Source organism: Podarcis raffonei, chromosome 3 (assembly GCF_027172205.1).
Source record: "Podarcis raffonei isolate rPodRaf1 chromosome 3, rPodRaf1.pri, whole genome shotgun sequence".
In the NCBI taxonomy this organism is placed as follows: domain Eukaryota; kingdom Metazoa; phylum Chordata; class Lepidosauria; order Squamata; family Lacertidae; genus Podarcis; species Podarcis raffonei.
In genome coordinates, this window is record NC_070604.1 from 6,761,416 (window position 1) to 6,786,194 (window position 24,779).

Here is a 24,779-nt window from a genome sequence, read left to right on the forward strand (position 1 = left end):
AGTCTAGAGTCTTGTTTTCTGTGTTCCTCTTCAACATGGTATTTTAAGTTTATGAATGACCCTAGGCACATGGTCAGACCATTGATATGTTCAGCTAGCTCAGTATTAACTACACTGACTTGCAGCAGATCTCCAGGATTTCAGAAAGGGGACATTCCCAGCTTTACCTGGAGATGCCAGGGTTGGAAACTGAGGCCATTTTCATCATCATCATCATCATCATCATCATCAAAATTTGTATACCACCTTATACACGCAGAGCAGATGTTGTACCATGGAGCTATGGCCCATCCTCAAGAGTTCCCTCACAACCTTTCCCTCCAAGATGATGATGCTTTTAGCCCTCTTACACCTCAAAGAGGAAATAGATAAGCCATCCTCTTATTGCAGTGCCCATCTGATTTGAATTAATCATCTCATGATTAGCCACATACTAATCTACCCTATGCTGTCATGTTGAGAGGTCCTTTATCATGTTACTTTTCTTGATGTGGAGGCCATTGTCCCATGCTCTTTCCAGTGCTGCTCAGAAGCCTATGGCCATATGGCAGGAATGATACTGGTGTTGTCCCCTCCTAGAAACTAGACTGAACCTTTCAGAACACTAGAATAGCAGGGAAATTGGTTCCTGTCCCCAACATCTGAAACCTATTATAAATAACCTGGAAATGGATTGTAATTTTATAGCAATAAAAAATTAGGCATTTCCCCTCTTCCTTATTTAAATTTGCATATGAGGAAATTGCCCTGGCATCTGCATTCCACATATTTATAATTCATTTATATTGAGCAGTAGGACAAAATTTGCCTATTTTGTACTTTGCAAAAGCTGTTACATAGTGTAATGAAGCTGCCCCCCCTTTCATAATGAGCTCCATAGATTAGCTCTATAGATTCTTCCTTGTTTAGGCAGTAATGCTCACTGATGAAGGTGGTTTAAGGGTTGAGGCCCAGTTCCTATGGTTCCTATACCTTTTGCATTAATTATTACAGTGGTATCTCGGTTTACAAACTTAATCCATTCTGGAAGTCCGTTCTTAAACCAAAGCGGTTCTTAAACCGAGGTGCGCTTTCCCTAATGAGGCCTCCCTCTGCCAGTGCCCTTCCACCGTTCGGCTTCCGTTCATAAACCGAGATCAAGTTTGCTAACTGGAATACTACTTCCGGTTTTGCAGAATTCGTATACCGAATTGTTCGTAAACAGGGCTGTTCTTAAACCAAGGTACCACTGTATATGGAAATTCCATTCCTCTGTTGCCTTGTTAGCATACAGAAGTTTTTGCATCACCTCAATAACGTGAGGAAGCTCCAGTCCCTTGGGACTGCCTGGGACACAGCATTACTACTGCTGAACCACAGTGGGAAGGCATGAGTCATGAACATTTCCACACCTTTTTTGGGAAGAAGTTTGCAAGACTATAAAGCAGTAGGTGTCCGGAGAAGAAGGAATGGATCCTGGTTACCAAAGCAACCAGGCTGCAGATTCCCATTTCCATTCTGTCTTCAAATAATCCTTTAAATAGAACTAGACTCGGGTGAAAATTACCATGCAGTTTTAATAAACAATGAAACCATCAGCACTGCATGGTAAGGGAGTATGGTCTATGTGCACAGGCAACGGGAATATGCTTCCTTTCTTCTCTCTCTCCATTCTGTGAGAGGGCTTTATTTTTCCTCAGTAATATCATCACATAGTTAGATCTGATTGGCTATATAGCATCATGTCATCATATAGAAGCACCAAAATGACTGTGGCCATTCTTGGACCAGTGTGACCAGTAGCCCAGTACTGGTGGCTTCAGTACTGGATTACTGCAATGCGTTCTTCGTGGGGCATCCATTGTGCTTGACCTGGAACCTGCAGAATGCTGCAGCATGGTTGCTTGGTAATGGGCTGCACGAGGGCTAAGAAACTGAGACTTAGGACAGATGTGCTCCTGGAATAGGGATTCAACCTATTTTTAATGGGGTTGCACTCCCCTTGAAAAATCAGTTTTGAAGTACCAAAGGGTTCATCTAGTGCTCTGCCTAAAAGAGCCTTCAGAAGCTGCAGGTCTGCAATGCAGCAAGTGTGTGTGTATGTGTGTGCACCTATATTAAACCCATGTTATACCTTTCATGGACTGCCTGCACTGGGGCACAACGCAATGTGTTGGTGGTTGCTTTTAAAGCCCTAAATGGTTTGAACCCAGGATACCTGAGGCCATACCTCCTCCACTACCATCCTGCTTATGTCCCCAAATCAGAAGCAGAGGCCCTTCTGTAAATAACGGGGCCTTCTCGGTGGCTAAACTAGTACAATGGAATGCCCCATGAAATGTGGATAGACTTCACTCTGTCTTTTGCTGGCTGGTGAAGACATTCTTCCTCTGCAATTGTTACTTTTTTAATGGATTGTGGATTGTAAATTGTTGTAAAGTGCCCTGAATAGCACAAGGGCACAAGAAGGTAAGACAGAAATAATGAATACTATGGCCTTTAAAACTGGGGTGTGTGTGTGTTGTTGTTTGTTATTATGTTGTGTATTGTTGTGTTTTTATATTGTAAACCACCCTGTGTTCTTCAAATGAAGGGTGGTATAGGATTAACAACAACAATTTGTAGTAGAAATAATTCCGGTCTGGCCAACTGATACTGGTATGTGTTGTAATGGCAGGATTAGAGTAACCTCACATCACCTAAACGTCTATATTTTGCTCTGGCAATGAGGATTGGACTTCATGACAATTTTTTACTGGTGACTGTAATACAGGTGTAGTAAAATATGAATCTGAACTGGGGATTTTGCTGGTAAGAACAAAAAAATAGTTTATTTGTTATCCACTATATTCTGTTTGGGTTGGAGAGGGCGCTTGAAGTTCCTTCCCTAGTGCGGAGCTATTTTGCTTGGGCTCAGATGACAAGATATCCAACCCGTAAAATTATCTTGAGGGAACATTAGCAATAGGTTAAACAGATCTAAATGTTGCCCCACTCAATAAATACAAGGTTGCCTAGCTATTCTGAACATACTCAGTTTCTTCTGTTGTTTTCAGAAGCTTCCAGATTAACCTTGCAATAGTAAAAACATAGCTATTCACACAAGCATTTAACTACAGTGGTGCCCCTTGTTCAGCATGTAGTTATGCTGTTAGTATATTGTATTTTCTTACATTAAGTTCTGTTTAGATGAAATATAGCTTGTTGTAGTCTTATATTTCTCACTTTGGGATTGTACGAACAATGGAGAGTAGGTTACAAAATTAATAAATAAAAATGGTGTCTTTATACATACTACAATACAGAAGAAATTGTGATGGTTCTTCTCTGTGAAATTCATGAGAAAGTGGGAATTGGCCTGGAATTTACCCCTTCTTAATTTTCTTTGGCTGAAAATGGGAACAACTAAATACTGTGTCACCCCAGTGGCTTTTCTTTCCTATCGTGCTATGAAACATAATTTATCACAGCCACAAGTTTCTCATATCAATTACTGCAAATAGAAACAAACAACCTTTACATGACACTTTGACCCTGGCTTGTTGAAGGTGACGCCTAATAAAAACAAATAAAAGTGAATGTAGAACAACCTCATTCTGTATCCGTATCCTGGTAAACTGCAAAAGAGGACACATGTGTACCTCGGTGCTAGTAGGTAGTGTGCGGGGGTCCTTGACCCCTTACCTCCCAAAACGTGTGTTATGTTGGGGAGAGGTGCAAGGGTAAGTCATGCATGCTTGATGTTGAAGAAAAGCCTGTTTTGTACTTAATACATTGGAGAAATTGTTCAAGATCAGTTCATCCATGTGAAAATATGACCTCTGTGTTACTGGCAAGGTCAGCAAGACCCAGGGTGTTCTGCAGAATGAGGGCAGGTCGCTGGAGTTAAAGCTGCCTGGGGGCAGATTTGACTTGCACACCTAATTTTCTAAGATTAGAAAAACAAACAACATGCACAGCAGAGAATGTGTTAAAACTTGTTCTTTTGAGCCAGTGGTTCTCTGCTTCCTGCTTTTCTTCTTGTTCAGGCATACTTTAAGCTTCCGATTCTTAATTGCTATTCAGTTTATTTTAATGTTAAGTGTGTTTTAATATATTCATTTCCCCCATACCCTGTTTACATAATTTTAAAGATGGGAGCCTAGAGACCAGCTATTTATATTCCCATCATCTATTTGTTTTTCTTATCTGTTGTTGGGGTTTTTTTTTATCACATTCTAATCTACTGTCTGCTTCCATGTAGCCTCATTTCATTAATGTATCATGTACGTAGATTAATGTAAAAGGTATTTTAGATGTCATCCAGAAAATCTGGATAAACAACAAATGCACTTCTAACAACTAAAGATTTCTGGCATCGTATGCTGCGTGATAGGCCCTCCACAAACATTGTCTTCCATTGATTCAGAGGGACTTGGCTGAAACCTGCAGAAAGAGAAGGGGATTTTTGGATATCTGATTCACTGAACATATGTTTAGAGTTGACTCCATCAGCAGTTTTATGATCTCGTGGGATAATGCTGTTTTGTTAATATTCTCTGTTCTGTAGATTGTTTGTTTACAAACAAATAAACTTTCTTGAAACTATTCAAGTTTTGTTGCAACTTCACAGAACTCATAAAGCCATCCCCTTGTCCAGTCAACTATCATCAGCTCTAATAATGCGCAAGATGGGAATAAGTTCTTGGACCGAGTCGGTGGGGTAGGGGAAGCGTGAGTTCAGCAGCAGACATAGGTGCCACGTTTGGGGGGGCATGGGTGCCAAGCCCCCCCATTCTAAATCAGAGGGCCAGCCCCCCAACATCTGCGGTGGCATGCGTGTGTGGTGTAATTATGCTTTGGGGCTGGCGCACTGACATTATGTGGCCCCAGGTCCCTTCAGTCACAGAGGCAAGGTGGTGTGCGTGGCAGCAGAGGTGCGTTGGTTTTCTTCAACAGTGAAAGCTTTGTGCACACAATTAAAAACAGAAATCCAGAGGGACATGCCACAATCTCCAGATCCTATGTACAGGCCAGGGGACTTGGGAGAAGAAAGTGGTGAGTGGAGATAACATGTCATGCTTAGCTTTAGAGCAGGCAGGCGCTTCCAGCCACGGTGCGACAGAAGAGAGCATAGCTGAGATCTTTGCAATGAACTTGGGGACAGGGTGCTGGGTTGAAACTTGACCCCTGTTTGGGCCCTTAACACTTGATCCCTGTTTGGGCGCTGTTTGCTCATCCAAATGACAATGCGCAAGAGGAGAGCAGAGCCAGGTCTCTTCTTCCCATCCTGATCCCTGCCATCCATGCATAGAGGAGAGGTCCATATGGTGGGTTGTAGGTTTTCCCTGTGATACAGAACCCAAATAACTCATGGTTGTACATAGGGGGTGAAGCCTATACATATTGCTTCCTTCTTCAGGCACCCCCAAAAGTGTGGATGGAAGGGGGCTTTGGCTGGCAGGGACATGAGGGTATAATACCCAATTAAGGCTATAATCACAGATGTCTGCAGACTGGTTGCTGCTGCTCAGTGGTGAAGAAACACATTCTGCAGATGTGTTGTTTTCATTACAATTACCTTTGCATTCCCAGACTTGTTGCTGGAGCTGAACATTGGCTCCAGGGCTAAGCCCTGATGAACCCAGTTCAGATAAATTACTGGAGGATTTATCTCCTTGAAATGGCTACTGGATGTCTAAGCATGAGATTGTCACATGAAAAACACTTCTATGTGCAGGTGGTTGATGTCTCATTTACAAGATTCTTACTTTTTATGCTCTCTATACATGTTGAGTGTTAGCAAGCCAGAACATTGTGACTCTTGTAATGCACTACCAGTGTAGTTAACACTATGTGCTTTATGGATCTAGCACATAAGTCATTTTTAGATGTGATACTAAATGTATTGGAACACCTGTACAGGCATAAATCCATCCTCACAGTAGACCGAGTTTAAAATGCACTGGCTAGATTATTATCTGATGTGAGTTTTTCTGATACCTACTCGGTTCAACAACAGGGTCCCTGTTCATCATTTGGAGTATGGCAGGTGGGGCTGAATCAGCGCATCTTGACTGCAGCACCTAGGTTGTGGAATTGCCTCCCTAAAGAGATTCTATCTGTCTTTGTCACTGTTCCGGTTTGCAGCAAAGACTTCCTCAGAAAGCCTTTGGGTTTCTCTAATGTGGACTGTGGAATTATTTTCTACTGCTTCTCCCACCGCTGCATCTATTTATTTACGTTATTTCCTACTTGTTTTATTTTATTTTCATTTTTATTAATTTATGCATTAAGTCCCCTTGAGTATTTCCCTTGGAAAGGTGGGGTATAAATATTTTAATTAATTGATCAACAGAAAAGAAATATGGTATGAATTAACTAATGCAATCTATAGTCTTATTTCATACTTACTCTGTGTTTTAGTCCCATGCTTTTAAATATTATTCAAATTTTAATTACATTAAAATCTAACTCTGGATCAGGAGATAGTTTGGCTCCTCTGAATCGTTTGATTCTGTTAACTCACACGATGCTCTAGTTAACCAAAGAAACAATCTACTCACATGCATAAAACAGGTGTTAAAAAAAATCTATCAAATGGTACATTTACAGAGTTGATGTAGATTAATAAACTTATAGGTGTGTGTGTGTATATACATACACATCTAAAAACATTGTAAGAGGCTGAAGTTAAGTTTCATTTGTGTTCAGGTGGATGAGACAATGTCTTGTTTGTATCAGATTGTATCAGTTTGTGACAGATATTGCCAAGAAGCAATTTTACACAGGTAAGGCGTCCTTTGAAAATGTCTATGCTGAGGGGAAGCTTCTATACATGGTGTGCATTATTTGCAGGGGAAGACAATGGTGTTGCCTGGAGCAAAGGGAACATAGCATTGGTTTGCTGGTGATACGAAAAGTGTAGCAACAGCTTCAAGAGCTGGGCACTGCACTTCTTAAGAAAAGAAAAACTGCATGCGTTTTTAAACTCATTTCTCGTTGTAACCATCAGCGTACTTTTGAAGCAGGGTAAGCTACCATCCTGTTTCCTTCAGCTTCTTTGGTTTTGATAACTAACTACATATCGCTGATAGGCTACTTGGGACTGTAAACTTTGAGTGAGTGAAAGAAAATGAGGTTGTTGAGATGTTATCATGCCCCTAAAGCAAAACTCCAGGCTGAACAATGTGACTGTATCCTCGCTGGTAGAAAGCAGGCCCCTCTTCCCACCCCTTTCCCAGGTATGGATAATTTTCCTTGTCCAGGCCTGTGAGAGAAAAGGAGGGAGTGTCTTAAGCACCTGTGTTGCAGGTCTCATGTTGTTAAGTCTCACCGAATCAGTACATGTTGTCAGCAGTATTCTTTGCCTTCGTTCTCTCTTGGCAGAAAAAAATTGGACACATTTGGCCCTGTGGAAGGGTTGAGCTTTATGGGCGACCACGGAATACTGTTTTGCCTCTGTGGCATGCCCTTGAAGTGTTTTGCCATGAGTACCTGCATGTGCAAAATGAATAGTTTTGTACAGTGGCTCTTTTCTCAGATGTAGGCTACAAGTGAATTGTGACTGGATGCCTAGATAGTTTTGTGTTGTGTTGTGGGATAGTTTAAGCACAAAGTTACATTGCTGAATTTGTCCTTACTCAATGCTTTTTACGCACATAAACCATTTGGAAGAGCTATGTTTTGGAGGAAAATGTTTAGGTTCTGTTCCTTTTTTACTTTTTGTTTTTAACAGCAGTGGAAAAAGTTGTCCTGCTGAATTTCTGTGTGTTCTGCTGCTGTTAAAAGCGCAGGACCATGCACACTTTTGTTTTAAAAAAGTTGGTAACTTAACATTTTACATGGCCGCAGCAGCTTCTTACTCTTCTCTTTTGAAATGAATCATGTATTCAAATTATGAGGTCAGTAAATTGTCTTTATAAATACTTGAGATGCTCGTGGTCTTTTCCAACTCCACGGTTCTATGATTCTTTACTCTGTATCCAAACCACAATTCAATTTCAGTATAAGCGGTACCTAATGAATTTGTCCTATTTGTGCTTTTTGGCTCATTGTTACTTGTGTTATCTCTAACAAAACTGCATTCTGAACAAGTTCCATTGTTCCTATCGGGCATTCTTCTATTCTTTGTCTTGTTCTAAGAATCAGACTACACGTTGAAAGCACTTTTATTTGTCTTATAGTACTGCTTTTAAATCCACTTTATTTAGCATGTGTTGTGTAAGGATATTCCATATTAGAAAGCAGAGATACTCTCCCCTTTAGTGTTTGATTAAAGTTGCACATATCACTCTTTTATAAAGTATTGCAGTGCATTTATTTATAAGGTTCTCTTAGCAGAAGTAAAAACTTGTTTGTTTCTCATTAAATTAATTGTTTTAAAATATTATGGGGTGGTGTTCAATGAAGTTTTATTCAAAGTAGACCAGGTGAATGCACAGAAAGAACATTACATATCACCTCAAACACAAGGCTTTTTCAATGGAGTTGGTTCAAATATTCAGCTGGTTTACACATTTAGCTTCTAGTCATCAAGTGTTGACTAGCAAGTGATAGGAAATCAAGCATTGCACAGATGTTTCTTAGGTTGCTGTAGTATACAACTGTACAACAGCACTTGAATGCAGATGGTTGAGTAAGAGCTTCAGTATGATATATCAGAATGCAAGCCATTCTAAAGGGCAGGTATAATGCACATGTCCTATTATCACAAGATGCATCTACAAAATCCAATATATGACTGATAATTGCGAAAAGTAATTTTCTGTCTATAGGGCATTACTGAAAGTGTCCACTGCACCCCCCTTCCATTGGAGGGTCCACTGATCCTTTGGAGTCAGTTCATAGAAAAGAGGGAAGCAAGATGCGCATGAGGCGGCACACAGGAGGTCAGCACTGCTTGTATGGTGGCATCTTTGGATACAAACCAGCATTCCCAAATGCTTTCTCCTGGTGGTCATTTCAAATCAAAGAATTCAAATGAAATTTGGACTTTTGTGTGCATTAAAAACAATGCCTGCCTTCAAATTAGTGAGACATGCAAAAGTTCACTAGTTTCCTCCCAGTTCATCATGCTGCTTTTTATGTGCTACTGTTTTATCATGTGATGGTTCTTCATCAGTTTATAGAATTGGTGAATAATGAACAGTGTGAATGCAAAATGAAACCTGCTGTCTACATTCTAATAGGGACAACAAATGTATATGTACAATATTAGATGTCAGTCCTCAATTTTCCCCCAGATATAAATTTCAGCAATTAGTTTCTCATGAACTTACTTTGATCATTAGTTTACAGTGAGTGAAACCAGCCTCTAGAATCAAGAATGGTTGCCAGAAAGAATTTTAGTATGCAAAGAAGGAGGAGAAAAGAGACACACATAGAGCTGGGCTCAAGGGCAGATAATTTAAAGGTGCAAATGTTAATTAAATGCCAAACTTGCATTGACCTGTCTGTACTTAAGTGGTCTAATCGCCTTTTTAAAAAGTACTCCTGAATAATCAAAACTTTTGAGTCAAAAAGGTTGTCTACTTAGTAGAAAACATCAAATTTATTTCTTTTTTATTTAAAAAAGCATGCCATAGAGGAAACGTAGCCATACATTTTAAAACCCTCTCTGTTTATTGAATATAAAAGAAATAAATGGGGGAAAACACACATTACCTTAAAGGACCATAAACCGAAGCTGTATGTGGTTTTTATTGTTTCACTGGAACTGAGCACAACACTCTAATCTAAAATCCAATAGTCTCTGGCCAGAGCAGATACTTTTATTGTATTAGATTCTTGAGCAAAGAATGTGCTACCGAAATGTCTTCTTCTAAGGGGCTAAAATGACCTTTAGTGTGAAAAATTGGGAGAAGAAGAGGGGGGGAGGGGGGAAGTGAGCTTAAAGGGCTTTGGCAAGCTCTCATGACAATGGAGCATTGCAGTCCAGGGTGCATTTTAAAAGTTTCTGTAGGTATTTTGCTAATGCTGTTTGGTCCGTTTCCCCCACATACTCTCCACAAACTGCTTAAAGTGGTGGATAGAGATTCTTATCTAAAAATGGATGATTACAAGCTGAAGCCTGGAATGTGGCCTTCTGTGCCTTGTGGTCCTTGGCTCTGTAAATTCCAGTGCTTTGTCATTTTCAGGCCTGTGGTAAAGCTGAATTTTCTCCAGCAACTTTAATCTAATTTATCTCACATAATCCACTTGAACAGCACATCTTTCAAATGGGAGCAAGTCTGGTTGCAGCCTTTGGGGGTGGGAGAAACCCCTGTGCATGTGTTTTAGGAGGGAACAAATTGGTGGCAGCTAGCTCCATGAGAGGATGTTTGTGGCTTGAATGTAGCACTGGGAAAGTGAAGGTTTTTAAAGGAGATATATACATGTGGTAAACATTTTTCCTCATGGGCCCCAATTTTATGTTGGCTTATCCTTCCTAAGCAGTGCACAATTGGTAGGGGGACGTACGTGCCTTTGGAACATTCCTCTTCTGTTAGAACATTGCTTGCTGTGCAGTGCCTTAATGGAGCTAGCATCCTGACCCTTTCATACTTCACCACCTCCAGTCTCACACAGAGTGGATTGCATAAATATCCTGGATTTGGTCCTATTTGTCTGTGGGTGTATTACACTATGTTGATAATTCTTTTGTCGTTGAGTTACTTTTTCTTTTCATGCTGATGATAGGCTACCTTGTGTGTAGGATTATTTCCTTTATATGCTAGCTTTCTGAATGCAGTCGCTGGTAAAACTGGAGAGGTCTGTGAGATCAGTTATTCATGCAATTATTTTAACATTGTTTGATAAGAATACAGAACCTATACAAAATGTGTGTATTTCAGGCATGGGAAATGCAAAAACCTATTTTAAAATGTCATCTGCGAAAATTGCCTTTGTATTAACTATTTCAGGACATGGGTGCAGTTGCTCTCTCAACCATTTTGTTAACAAATGAACATGACTGATAAACATAAAATGTGCTTCTGTGGAGGAGTAGAATTCTAGTGAACTTTTCAGTCTTTTACTGATGCTGTGCATGTAATTTTGGGGGGGAGGGCTGAGGGTTAGAAAAGGGGTGATCAGGGGGAGGCAGAGGGGAAGTTGTAGGAAGAGAAGGGGTGGAGATTTGACCTGAATGAGAGGAACCCCTGCTGACATGGCCAGCCTGACTCATTGAATGACCTGAATACGATAAATGCTGCTTTATCCTTCCTTGAAAGGAACAAGATAGCACAGCCTAAATGCCTGGGTGTGCTTAAATAGGCAACTGGGATGTTTGAGGTGAGCATGTTTGAAATCTGAGCTGGCTGACAATCTTGAGAGTTGCCACAGGTCACCTGCAGTGCTCTATGGGGATTGGCCAGGATTCACAAGAAATCTTCTATGGGTGAACTGTAGTACAAAATATCTTTGACTAGACCACGACCTGTAAAACATTGTAGAAATAATTCTTAAATATTATTTGAAAGGACAAATGGCCAGACTGAAAGGTTTGACAGTTTGACATATATGCATGGTTTTGATAGCTCAGAAACTGAAATGTGGAGCCAAGACTCTCATTTTGCTTGTTAGAAGGTTTGTGGTGTGTGTGTTTTATTTTTTAAAATAGTGTCTAGTTGCTGTGCAGAGTCCTATGCTCCTAGCAATTTGACAGGCAATGAGTCTGCTTCAGTGATCTCAAATCCTTTTAGACTAATTTGTGAAAGAGCAGAAAAACAGCTAGCACTCCCCCCCCACCCTTCCGTGTTCAAAAACAGAGATTCAGGTATTTTACAATCAATCGTATCAAGACATATTTATAATGTTGTGCAGTATCTAAAGAAGAAAGTAAAGGAGAGTGTCTTTCTAGGGGGGGAAAGGTATTGCGTTGATTCTGTGCCTCATCAGTGACCATGACAGAGATGGTACTGAGAGCCAGATTTCTGCATTAGAATGTTGCATATGTGCAACTCAAATTCAAGCAATGCCCTTGAATGGCCAAGGGCCATTTTTAAGAGTCTCTGGCCCTTCAGTCACTGGCCTACTAGTTAATTGCCACACGGACTTCGTGACACATGGACAGATAATATGACATTTTCAGTTTCTGTCACTAGCAAACGCCACAGCGTTGCTTGCACTAGTTGCTAAGAAGCTGTCAGAAACCATTAGCAGTTGGCTAAAGTTGCCCTATGGCATTTCCTCATGGCATCAGCAAAACGAGCATAAATCACCCAGTGGAGCCTACTGCTATACTAATGAGGCTGTAAGCTTGTTTATGGACTAGCATCATTTTTATGATTATTTCCACCTTTTCAGCTTGCCTTCATTGGCGGCAGGAGAAGTCAACTTCAAGAATGAAGTCACTGCTGACATTTCACAAATGTGGTTCTTAGCTGCTACCATGTGGCTGGTCAGTGGTTCTTCAAGTTTTGTTTAGTGATCTTTTTTTAAAAATGTAGGAAGGGGGTAGCAGGAGAGGAAAAGCATTCTCAAGAGACCTTACAGAGGTGACTGTATCAAATTGCAGAGTGAATGGAAATGCTATTTAGACTTTCAGCTGGGATTTTTTTCTTTGACAAAGAATCAAGTTTCAGGTTGTTGTTGTTTTTTAAAGTGGAAATGGTTAAACGATGTATTAAAAACTATGAAAGTAATTTCTTCTAAAGAACTCTATTTCATTAATTTGCTCTTTCTCTTATCCTCCCCTTATCTTCTGTCAGACAGGACTAGAGTTTATTGTTTTAAGCTTCTCTGAACACGCATAAGTATTTACATGGGATTGAAAGCATTTGCTTCCAATGAAAACCTTGTCTTAGATTACAGCCCAGCAGTGTAATTTCCCTCCCAGATGGGAGTAAAGTAGCTGTATTTGCCTAAAAACAGTAGGAAGAACAAACTGTGCATTAAGCCAAGGCTGTTTTTGGCTTGAGCTAATGATGTAACAGAAACCTTTTATTTGGGATAGGTCACTGCCTGTGATTGAAAGGAGGTGATCTGGCTCTTGCTTGAAAGGTTTCTCCATTGTATCTACATAAGTCTTCACTTTTTAAAAAAAAGAGGAGGGGGGAGATTCTGTTCCTAATGTTTCTGCTTTCATATAGCAGAAATAAACAGGAAAGGTTCTGGGGAGTGTTATACACGGAATGCAGAAAGCTTTCCCCCTCCTAATGGAGTATATAATTCAGGTGCCCTGAAGGCATGCTTTCAGGAATTCTTTTGCCTGAGGTAATGGGGAGCTAAGGCTGCTTTAAGGCCTTGATTATCTATTGATGCACAAAGCTGGAAAAAAGTCATCTCCCTTGGATTATAGTAGATATTTCCATAAATTATCAATGAATTCTCTCCTAGCCAGGCACTTGCTAAAATAATCTGCAGGAGGGGGCAGAAATGGATAGAATGTATTTATTTAAAAGAAGAATAGGCAGAAAAGCTTTGGTGAAAGACAATGTCATTAGGTTAGAAGCCCTTTACTTTTAATCAATGACTGTCTAATATATTTCTCCCCTACGCCGCCCCCTCTGTGCTTGCCTCTCCAAACTAGAGAAAGTGGATTAGTCCATGGAAATGTTAAATGCTGTTGAGTTGTTTGCTCATGTTTATTTTATGAATCATTATTTTATATGGTGAATTGCTTCTCTGAATAAAAGGCTTTCAAAGACTTTATCAGCCTAAGACATCTCAACTCTTTCTGCAACGGCTCTGTTTTTAGTAATATGAATGTTTGAGTCAAGCCTTTCATTAAATATGGAGCTCTCCATAAAGGCAGTCACAAATATTCTTTAAGAAATGCTTTAATTTTTCTGTTGTTTGTGTTGTAGACCATTGTTTCAAAAAGGATTAAAGAGCCTCTCTTTAAAAATAGCATCTTTCCAATATTTACTTAAATCATTTTTGCCTTGAGCATAGAGATGGAGAGTCCCCAATTACATCAGAACATTATGCGCTCATAAAAATATGGACAGTGGAAGCTCCAATATGACATTCTATTCATGTGAAAAAGATGAAAGGCTAGAACCAATCATTACACAAACTTGATCTGTAAACTGCTTTTTAGGTTTCAATTGCTGTCCTTTCCTGCAGTGTTTGTGCCAATATGAATAGCATGTAATGATTACACCACAAACAAAAACAGTTTGTGCTAATTTACATTCACATATAAAGAAACTGGGCAATTTGACATACTGTTAAAAACCCCTACTTGAATCAAAAAGAAATTAGCAGGTTCAGTATGGTTAAACTGAGGCACGCTCTTGATGGCTGTACATCAAAAAATGATCCTTTGGGAGCATATTACACTGGTCCTGATCCAACTTCACTGACTGCCAGTTAGTTTCTGGGCCCAATTCAAAGTGTTGGTTTTGACCTATAAAGCCTTAAATGATTCAGGATCACAATACCTCAAAGACCACCTCTCTCCATGTGAACCTTCCCAGACACTGCAATCCTCATGTGAGGCCCTTCTTCACATGCTTCCTCCACGAGAGGTCTGTGCCTTTTCTTCAGCAGCTCCCTGTTTGTAGAATCTCTCCCCAGGGAATTTGTCTGGTACCTTCATTATATACCTTCAGGCACCAGGTGAAAAAGCTCCTCTTCAACCAGGCCTTTGGCTGATAACATTCTATATCCTTTTCAAAGTTTCTGTGGCAGAGAGTGGGCGATAATGGGGGTTATTGTTTTGTTTTTTTTATAATGTATTTTGTGTTTTTGTATTATATTTTTATGCCGTGAACTACTCTGAGCTCTACTGATGAAGGGCGGTATACAAATTTAATAAATAATAAAAAATAAGAATTGTTATTATGCTGATTCTCACCTTCACAGTGTTCAATACTAAGAGTGGAATATATCATTACTCATTATTTATTAATTAAATTTATATACCGCCCTTCATCACAAGATCTTAGGGTGGTTCACAGGTAAAAACACGAGTAAATAGCCAAAACATAAACAACAAATAATAACACCCCCCACTCCCACAAACACATTAAAAAAGCTGTAGAATATTAATCAACTAAAGGCCTGGTTGAAGAGGAACATTTTTGACTGGTGCCTAAAATATATATAATGAAGGTGCCAGGCAAACCTCCCTAGGGATAGCATTCCACAAACGGAGGCACTACAAATAAAAGACCCGTTCTTGTGTTGCCACCCTCTGGACCTCACATGGAGGAGGCGCACAATGATAACCTCACAAGGAGGCGGCACAGATGCTGAATGCAGAGTCTTGGACGGTTTATATGGAGAGAGGCAGTCCTTGAGGTATTGTGGTCCTGAGCTGTTTTTATAGGTCAAAACCAGCACTTTGAATTGGGCCCAGAAGCTAACTAGCAGCCAGTGCAATCGGGCCACGATTGGTGTTATATGCTGAAACTGTCTTGTCTCAGTGAGCAACCCAGCTGCCGAATTCTGTACCAGCTGAAGCTTCCAAGCCGTCTTCAGAGGCAGCCCTATGTATAACGGGTTACCGGAGCATAGACAACAGAAGTTAGGCTACCCCTATCCAGATAGGGGCACAGCTGGGCCACCAGCCCAAGCTGATGGAAGGTACACCTCATAAGCTGATGGAAGGTACACCTCAACCTCAAGCGACAGCAGAGGATCCCAAGCTATGTATCTGCTCCTTCAGAGGAAGTGTAATCCCATCAAGAGAAGGCAATCTCCCACCCATCTGGTCTAGGGATCCACCCAATAACAGTGCTTCAGTCTTTTCTGGATTGAACTTCAGATTATTGGATCTCATCCAGTCCATTCAATCCATTACTGAGGCAAGACATCCACTGCCTCACCTTCAAATGTAAAGGAGAAGTAGAGCTGTGTGTCGTCAGCATATTGCTGACAATGTGCTCCAAATGATCCCAGTCAGTGGTTTCATGTAGAAGTTAAATAGCATAGGGGATAAAATTGAGCCCCTTTGAAGGCTCCATGGGACTGAAAAACGCTTCCCAAGCAACACCCTCATGGAGCAACCATATTCTATATACTGACCAATACTGATCTGGAAATAAATAGATGACTGTGCATAACATAAAAACCACACATCTTACGTGTGGTGCATAATTTGCTGGTAGGGGTCACAGCTGAGCCATGGAGAGCATGCTTTGCATGTAATAAATTCCGGGATCAGTCCTGGAAAAGAGCCTTGTCTGAAATCCTGCCAAGCTGCTGCCAGAGAGTAGTTTGATTTGGTATAAAGCAGCTTCATGTGATCCTACTGTCCCTCAGAATACTTAATGTAAGGCGTATTCATTTTCAGCGAAGGGTATCATTGGCATGGAAGAATGAAAACATAGGGATAGTGCTGATTGTTGCCCTCCTGCCCTGCTTGCAAGGCTTCGCATAAGCATTTAGTTGGCTACTGTGAGAAAAGGGTGTTGGACTAGATGGGCCCTTGGTCTGACGCAGGAAGGTCTTTTTTGGGTTTTTATGTGGAACTGATGAAAAGGAATTGTACTTGCAAAGGTCAAGAACATACATGCCCTCAAGGCCAAGGGCTGAATAGTCAAATGGTTTTGGAGGCATGTAGAATATCTGAATGAATTTGGACTGATCGGAATATAGTTTACATGGTAATATTGACATTAGGCTGCTCTTGTTTTGGCTGGGGGTGCACACTATGAATTCAGTTCTTGGTTTGCTCACAAATCAAGTTTTCTTTCTTTTTTGCTTTATTTATTCACTGCATTTATATCTCACCTTTTTCTCCCTGGAACTCAAGGTGGCTTAAATAGTTCTGTTGGAGTGTAATTTTATTCATTGTTTTTCATATTTGTATCCTTCTAGGGAGGAAAACATAAGCTTAACTTCATTTTCTAGTTAAAGAGACAAATGGCTGATGATCTTCTATGTTTTAACCAGAACTGAATTGACATAATTATTTCCACCCATGAAATACAGTATGACATAATTTTTAGAGCTCATGTTAATATTTTAATATGTATGGTTAATAGTAAAATACCTACCCCCAAATCAGACTTTAGTCAACATACCGCAAGTTAGCAAAAGTCAAAAATTTGATTCACTATATATTTACAGGTGACGGCTTGGACAACAGTGTAGCTTCTCCCAGCACAGGTGATGATGATGATCCAGATAAGGACAAAAAGCGACATAAAAAGCGTGGCATCTTTCCCAAAGTAGCCACAAATATCATGAGGGCATGGCTGTTCCAGCATCTAACAGTAAGTGAACTCTAGATCACATATGTGAAGTGAAACGTGAGTGGATAATTTCGTAACTGTGGTAGAAAGAAAAAGATGAAGAAAAAAAGAGAGAGAGACTTACTACCTGTCATGGGAACACATGTTCAAAATTGCTGTGAACTTTGTGATCTTGAGATTCTTTGATGTTTTTTATAGTTTGCTAGAAAGAGGATGTTTAAACAGTTATTTTTGTTGTTGACTTGTTTGAAAACAAAGTGATCATATGCAACCATTAACAAAATTTGAGGCCAGTTCTGTTTCTTTCTATGGTGGTTTCTATTACTTTTCGTAACAGCTTCTGGTTTAATAGAGACATACGATCTGGCCTATCTGTAGTTCTTTCTAGGCTCATCTATGCAGCCAAATACCGTTAGTTTTAACGGAATGGCACTTGATGGCATTTGCTTTCTCCCTGGATATATAAACACAAATAGAACATCAATTATTTGGTTCTAATAATTGTAGTGGCAACCATCACCTTCTTCTTATGTTCCCCTTCCATGTGTTCAGTTAGCGTGTCAAGGGGAGCATGATAATGCTGGCTAGACCTGCTTCCAGTTCCATGCACCTGCCAACTTGTGCCAAATCACTATAAGTTGGACAGAAGGAAAGAATGCCCCCTGCATACGTATCAGTTCACACACAGGGCCTGTCCTCAGGGCTGGGAATCCTGACATGAGCATGGTTCTCAGCCATGTGTACAGTTCTTGCATTGCATTCAACTAGCCGAGGTCAGGGTGGGGGCCCATGTCAGCACCAGCACCGGATTGGGAGGCAGGATCAGTGCCTTTTACTTCCCTGCCCTTCATTCACCGTACCTAGGGCACAGGGAGAGTGAATGTTTGCCTTGTACCCATAGTGTTTTCTTCTTAAGGATTCTATTGGAAGGATCTTCTCCTTAAGCAAACGTGCTCCATGACCAAAGCCATTGGCACTGTAGTGTTCAGTCATGCACAGTCAGCCTTATGAGTTTGGAATGTTTTCTATAAAAATATTATTATAAAAATATTAATAAAATATTTATATAAAAATATTAATAAATAGTATACTAGGGATCAAGACTTCATAAAAATTACTTTGAAGCATCAGGTAGCACTTCTGTGAAGCAAAGCATTTCGTTTTATTGTAATTTATATTCGGTGTTAGCCACCCTGAGCCCAGCCCTGGCCGGGGAAGGCGGGATATAAATAAAAATTTATTATTGTTGTTATTTATTATTATTATTCTGAGTGGAGAGGTCTGATGGTTAATGGAAGTGTATCTGTTTTCCCCAATCCATTTGACATTCTCCCATCCCCCAGCACAGCCTATAAGTGTACCTTCATTTTGTCACCAGAGAGCTTCTGCATGGTCAAGGTTTTTGTATATTTAGTAAGCTTTTTTTGTCTGTCCCCCTTTTGACCAGCACCCTCATCCCCAACCCAGCCTCCTTTACCACATTCAGAAGAGCTTACCACGCAGCTATTGTTGTGGGTTCTGCTGACTGGAAATGTCAAAAACCTTGCTTGGCAATCAGCTAGTCAAATGGGTTTTGAAATTAGGTTGCATGCAGACTAAGGCAGGTTGCTTTAGTTCCGTTGAAATCCATGGGCCAAGTTAGTTGTTACAGAATTAAATCCCATTGACTGGTACCAAAGTGTGAGTAGCTTCATCTGAATCTATTTATAATCCTAACACTCTAACCTATGACCACAGTTATGTCACCCCATCTGCATTGGGGAAGAATTATTTGAATAAGCTGCATTTTTGCAAACCAGGCCACTTTACATGGACTGACCAAAAACTGTAGTGTATTTTCTTCATCTGGTAGAACAACCATAGTGTTGAAGTCAACTATTTTATTCTTGAAAACAAGATTTCAGAATGCCTATACTGTCTATCATATGTGTAGACGTATGTCTGAAGTGGAGAATTCAGACAATTCAGAATTGACTTGTGTCCTCCTTACTGTATATTTACCACAGTCCTGCAGCTGCATATACTGCATATACAAAACTGTATGTAAAAAGGCAACAGCTATGTAATCTTCCCACTGCATTAAAAAGTGGGTGGGTCTTTGTATTTGCATGGTGTGACTTGCTCTTGAGGTTATAAGTCAAGGTTTGTGCCTCTACTCTGCCACATGTGTACCTACAGTATTTGGAGTGGAGTACAGTGTGAACAGGCCTTTTGTAAAATACATTATTACTTTTTTACTTTTTGAATTAGTTCATTCTACCACAGCAGACAGTGGAAGCTTGGTAAAACATTCAGAAATGTACCACAATTTATAGCTGGTTGACTGTAGCTTTATTATTATGTACAGCACAACACAGATGATGCTTGCAGGTGTGAAAAAGAGACAGCAGTGTAATCTCCTATTCCTGCCACTTTTAAAATTCTTCTCAGACTGGTGGAATTTTCATTTCCCTTTAGATCTAAATAATAATCTCAATAGCAGCACTCGCTGATTAGCATCAAATGGACAGATAAACCAAAGTCAACATAAACAAAACCAACGAGTTGCTGTCAGATAATTCCACAAGTTTGTATGATACAGATTTTGAGCCTTTGTTTAGTCAGTTTGCAATTAAAATGTAATAACTGACTTCATTTAAAAAGTCATCTATAATATTTATCCTTTCAAGATAACCATTTAGTGTTACTAATTTGTTCTTTTGGCAACCTAATAAGACTGAAAAATAGCAATTTCCCCAAAGCTACCATATATGCTACTAAATAAATGGCTAAATTGGGAATCTGAAGCTGGGTCTCTCATTTCCCAATCCAGAACTTATGCAGTACAATGGGACCCAGGGATATCTAGCAGCAAGAATAATGTGAGCTACCAGAGTCTAGGTTACTGTTGCAGAGCTTTTGGGATACTGGGTCCAGTAACCTTCACGCCCACTGGACACAATCTAGGAACAGAAAGGAACTGAGCTCCTCAAAGGTCATAACAGATGTAGCTCAGTCCATAAAGACGTGGATTTGTCAAAGCTAATTGACAGGTAAAAGGATATTTCCTCTCCTGGGTGTTATAAAGCTGGAGCCCACAAGCTTTGCTAGGATATCCCTTCCCTTGTGTGTGAGACGACCATACACGCCACTGCTGCCGATATAGTTACTGGAATAGAAAATAGACCTTAAATAAAGACCTTGGCATAGCAAGGTGCTATGCTTGAAAAAAAGGGTCGTCATCTGTGGAGGGTTAAACATCACTTTGACAAATGATTAAGACTGAGCTGTAACTTCTATGACTGATCCAATTTAATTGCAGGCTCTACATTTAATACAGGAAGAATGAAAGGAGATGGTCTACTTACTGGCCTTTCCTTTCTCAAGCTACTTCCCTGTAAATTCAGCGCATAAACACCCCCCCCCATGTATGCTGGTATGGTTAGTGAGAGTATGAACTGACAAAAAATAATGATCTCCCACTGAAATTTACACTTTAGAGGCTAGACTAGAAAGGTACACTATTGTATGAGTGTAGTCTTATATAATCCTTTATGATGAATACACCAATCATCATTCGTTTCTTTTACATATTTATTGCACCACTGTCAACCCACTTTTGAAAGGCTTGCATTGACACCTGTAATGTTGGTTGAGTTATGAATTGGGTTTTCGCTGAAGCTAGCAAGTCCACAGATTCATTCAGACCACTTTGGATTTGCATGGTTATGTGAATCAGCCCTTCATTTTCAAAATTCTGGCCTCGGCAAACATTTACAGTTGAGGGAAGGAAGTTCAACCGTCAGAGTCGGATGGTGTGCAGCCTTCTGACAGTAAAAGCCAATTTCAAAGGATGGGGGTAGAGGTTGGTAGCTAATATAATTAACTTAATCATATGTTTTAACTGCAGTGTGTAATATATTATAGTGCTCTTTTAAATTTAAATTGTTTCTATGTAATTTTATTGTTGTGAGCTGCCCTGGGATCCCTTGGGGAGGAAGGGTGGGGCGATAAATTAGAAATAAAAATGGATGCAGTTGGAATAACCTCTGTGCGTATGGCAAACTGGGGCTGCTCATTATCAGATAAGCTTTTGTAGACTATCACCTACTGCATCAGTGGCAAGTTTAATATATTTTTGTTACTTACTGTCATGCTCAATTTTCAGGAAATAATTCCTCTCTGGCGAGAAGGGTGACAAGTCTACCCTTGGTAGCTTGCTAGCTGGAGTCTTTTAGAGAACTGGAGTGACTGAAAGCTAGTTTTGCTAGGTTACAGTCAAATCATTTGTATATTTCCTTAAAAGTAAATCCACCGAGTGCCCCAGGGCTTAATTCAGAGTAAGAGTGATTAGAAATGCACCCTTTGTTTTAGAGCATGAGGTTAAAAGCATTGAGTTATGAACTGCTTTTTTGTAAAAAATATATATTCTTGCACACCTAGTTTCTCATGGTCAGAAGGACTATGAGCTTGCATTAGGCCTCTTTTTTATAATGAAGGATACAGATGTCAGTATGTTAACAACAGTCTCCTGGTGGAATGGTTAAAAACATACCCCACTGTCACACACAGTATGGAAGTGCAAGGAATTATTACATTCATCTCAAAAACTCAGTATTCTGGCTAGTAATGCTTCAAATTGGATTATTATCTCAACAGACTACTTTCAACTATAAAAAAACTTACTTGTAATTATAATATTAATACCCATCAGTGGCATGGAATTAAATGACACAGACAGTAATTGCTGAGTCTATCATACTAATTATTAATGACTGAAATGAAGAAAATAAATTAAGAAACAATATACTGTTTTAAAATAAACTGGTGACTTTGGTCCACAGTGACTGAGGGTGAGATTTTTTTAAAACAACAACTCACAAAGTGTTCACTTTCAGGTAAACCTGCAAGAGATAAGGGTTTATTGTTCCATATTTGTATAATACTGCTGTGATAATGTCCGCCAATTCCTTATGCTATTTTCAGCAGTGCGGTTTTAGTAAGTGGCTGCCAGTCCAAAAAGCATGCACTGATGTCTTCACAAACTTTCAACTTCATTTTCTTTATTATTTAAATGTTCTAAACATCTGAGTGTCTCATTTGCCGTTGTGAAGATAATACCAATGTCACTGTAATTTTCACAAGTGATTATGGGTAGAACTGGAGGGTCCTGTTTTCCCTGTTTAGCAGCCCTTAGTCATGCCATAAGTGTTAAGCATGCCAAGAGGTTGGTGGTTGTGGGGCCTGTTGCATGATGGTCTCCTTCAGGTGATGCCATTTGTGGGAGGATATTGCTGTATAAGAAAACCAATCCGACTCTGGTCTTGTATGTTCAGTTGCCCCAAGTAAACGCTCATAAATTGGATCCTTAACTCCTGTGACTGGCCTTTTACTATTGAGATACACCTGCTGGAAGAAGAGGGGGAAGGTGATTTTTGTGTGTGGTTGTTTAATCAATTCCCTACTCCTCCTGAAGTTTGGGGCACCCTCTGGATGGCCATGGGAGGTATAGATAGAAGTATGGAGCCAGAGGCTGGAGAACCAATGGGGAATTGGTGAAAAAATGTCTCCCTCTCTGTCCAGCAAGAACCTCTGCTGGATCTCAACCCCTTCTGCACAGAGCGTTCTGCAGTTGAAAGAGGGGGAAAGTCTAAGTAAATTCCCATGTAAATAAATAAGTAAGTAAGTAAGTAAGTAAGTAAGTAAGTAAGTAAGAAAGATTCCTTTCCCTGTCCAAGCAATGTTGTCGATAGCTTACAATAAGAGATTCAACTGACAAAGTTCGAGATGTCCCTTGGTCAGCAGTGCTTGGATTTTCAGGAGGTAAAATAAGGCAATCTTCTCTTTGGCTCCTCTTTTTCAGCACCTTGGAGAAAAGTGAGAGAAGATGGTGGATTATAAAGTAGAAAGGGGGCCTAGTAAATTCCTGTAAATCCAAGCACTCTTCAACAGTCAGAATTGAATGCAATAGCAAGTGGGGATTTTGGTGAGTTCCTCTTAAGTATCATAATGTCAGGGCTGGATTTGGCATGCTGTGTCATATTGTAATGCAGTAAGATCTAGCTTTAGGCCTGTAGAAGCAATGAAATAACATAATGCCATCCGTGATCATGTGTATCTTATGTAGGAAAAATGTATAGGAGGAGGTTGTTGTTGTTTTTACAGGCTGAAATCTAGTGTACTGGGAACACTAGATTGCTGTGTCAAATATTATATGTATCAGGACAGATTAATGGCAGCAAAATTAATTATGTATTCTTTACTTTGGTTCTTACTTTCGTGTCATTGATCTCATCAATTACCCCCTTTTCTTGACAATTTCTAAATGAACGGATCCACCAATATCAGTAGTTTTTGCTCTTAATTTTTTTTAAAATGATCAGTACTCATCATTAAATATCTTGCAAAAGGCTATAGGAAAAATGACTTGTTTCTCCTCTTCATAATGCTTTGAAGATAGTATTTATTTATTTTAAATCTTTCTATACTGCCTTTAAATTAAGCAAATTTTTCAAAGCAGCCTACAAAGCAAGCAAATGATAGAAATAACAGTGCCATAGATTACAATACAAACTGATAGCAGATTACTCTCTGTTTTAACTTATTTCTATCAGTTTATTTATTTTCCCCTTGTATGCCCTGTATATATGACTAGCCAAGTCACATCTTTAAATCAAACCCTGCTACACCAAATCCCACCAATAATAATGTTCAGTGAAAAATACATCCATTCCCCCCCCCCCCATTTAAACACACAAACACAGCTGTGGGAAAATAAATTAACCAACCTGATAATGTTTGGCTTAAAACAGCAGCCATTATACTTTTACATGATTCTCTGAGAAGGGAGAATTGCTAGTGAGAAGCCCTTCCTTCCTCCTTGCCTCTCCCAGTCTGATCTCAGGAAATAATGGATTTGGAGCACTGTGCCCTCTGAGGAGTTCTGAGCACATGGAGGCCTGTAACCATTTGTGCCTTAAAATGAATTAGGGATTAATGCAGCTGCCTTAACATGGGTGAAATATGCTTTATGCTCCTCCCCTCCATAATTAACTGGCAGCTGCATTTTACACTAATGGAATTATCCAGACAGTCTTCAAAGGCAGCTCCATGTTTAGTGCGTCACAGTAGTCTAGCCTAGAGTTGAATCAAAGCATTTTCTTGTAGCAATGCTACATCCTGCAGATTCATCGTAATCTGAAACACCTGCATCCCATATCTAATTGTGGGGTTTATATAAATGAATTTTATTAGATATTTTATAGCACACTTATATACGGTAATCCGTCAACCACGACAGAAAAGGTATAATTCTGAAAGTGTTAACTAATACAGTTGAATAAAAGTGTGTTACTAGATTACAAGGGACGTGGGTGGTGCTGTGGTTTAAAACACTGTGGCGCTTAGGCTTGCCTATCAGAAGGTTGGCGGTTCGAGGCCCCATGATGGGGTGAGCTCCCGTTGCTTGGTCCCTGCTCCTGCCAACCTAGCAGTTCAAACGCATCTCAAAGTGCAAGTAGATAAATAGGTACTGCTCTGACGGGAAGGTAAACGGTGTTTCCGTGCGCTGCTCTGGTTTTGCCAGAAGCGGCCTAGTCATGGTGGCCACATGACCCGGAAAAACTGTCTGCGGAAGCGGACAAACGCCGGCTCCCTCGGCCTGTAAAGCGAGATGAGCGCCACATCCCAGAGTCGTTAGCGACTGGACTTAAA

At 40.0% G+C, this 24,779-nt stretch overlaps 1 protein-coding gene across 4 annotated transcripts in view; it reads left to right on the plus strand.

Annotated features, from left to right (window-relative positions):
- Positions 1 to 24,779, plus strand: part of MEIS1 (Meis homeobox 1) — a 153,036-nt gene that overhangs the window by 59,399 nt on the left and 68,858 nt on the right. For all 4 annotated transcript variants that reach the window (XM_053380460.1, XM_053380461.1, XM_053380462.1 and 1 more), the window contains exon 8: positions 16,963 to 17,108. In XM_053380460.1, the coding sequence (XP_053236435.1) occupies positions 16,963 to 17,108 (146 nt within the window). The remainder of the gene's footprint in view (positions 1 to 16,962; positions 17,109 to 24,779) is intronic.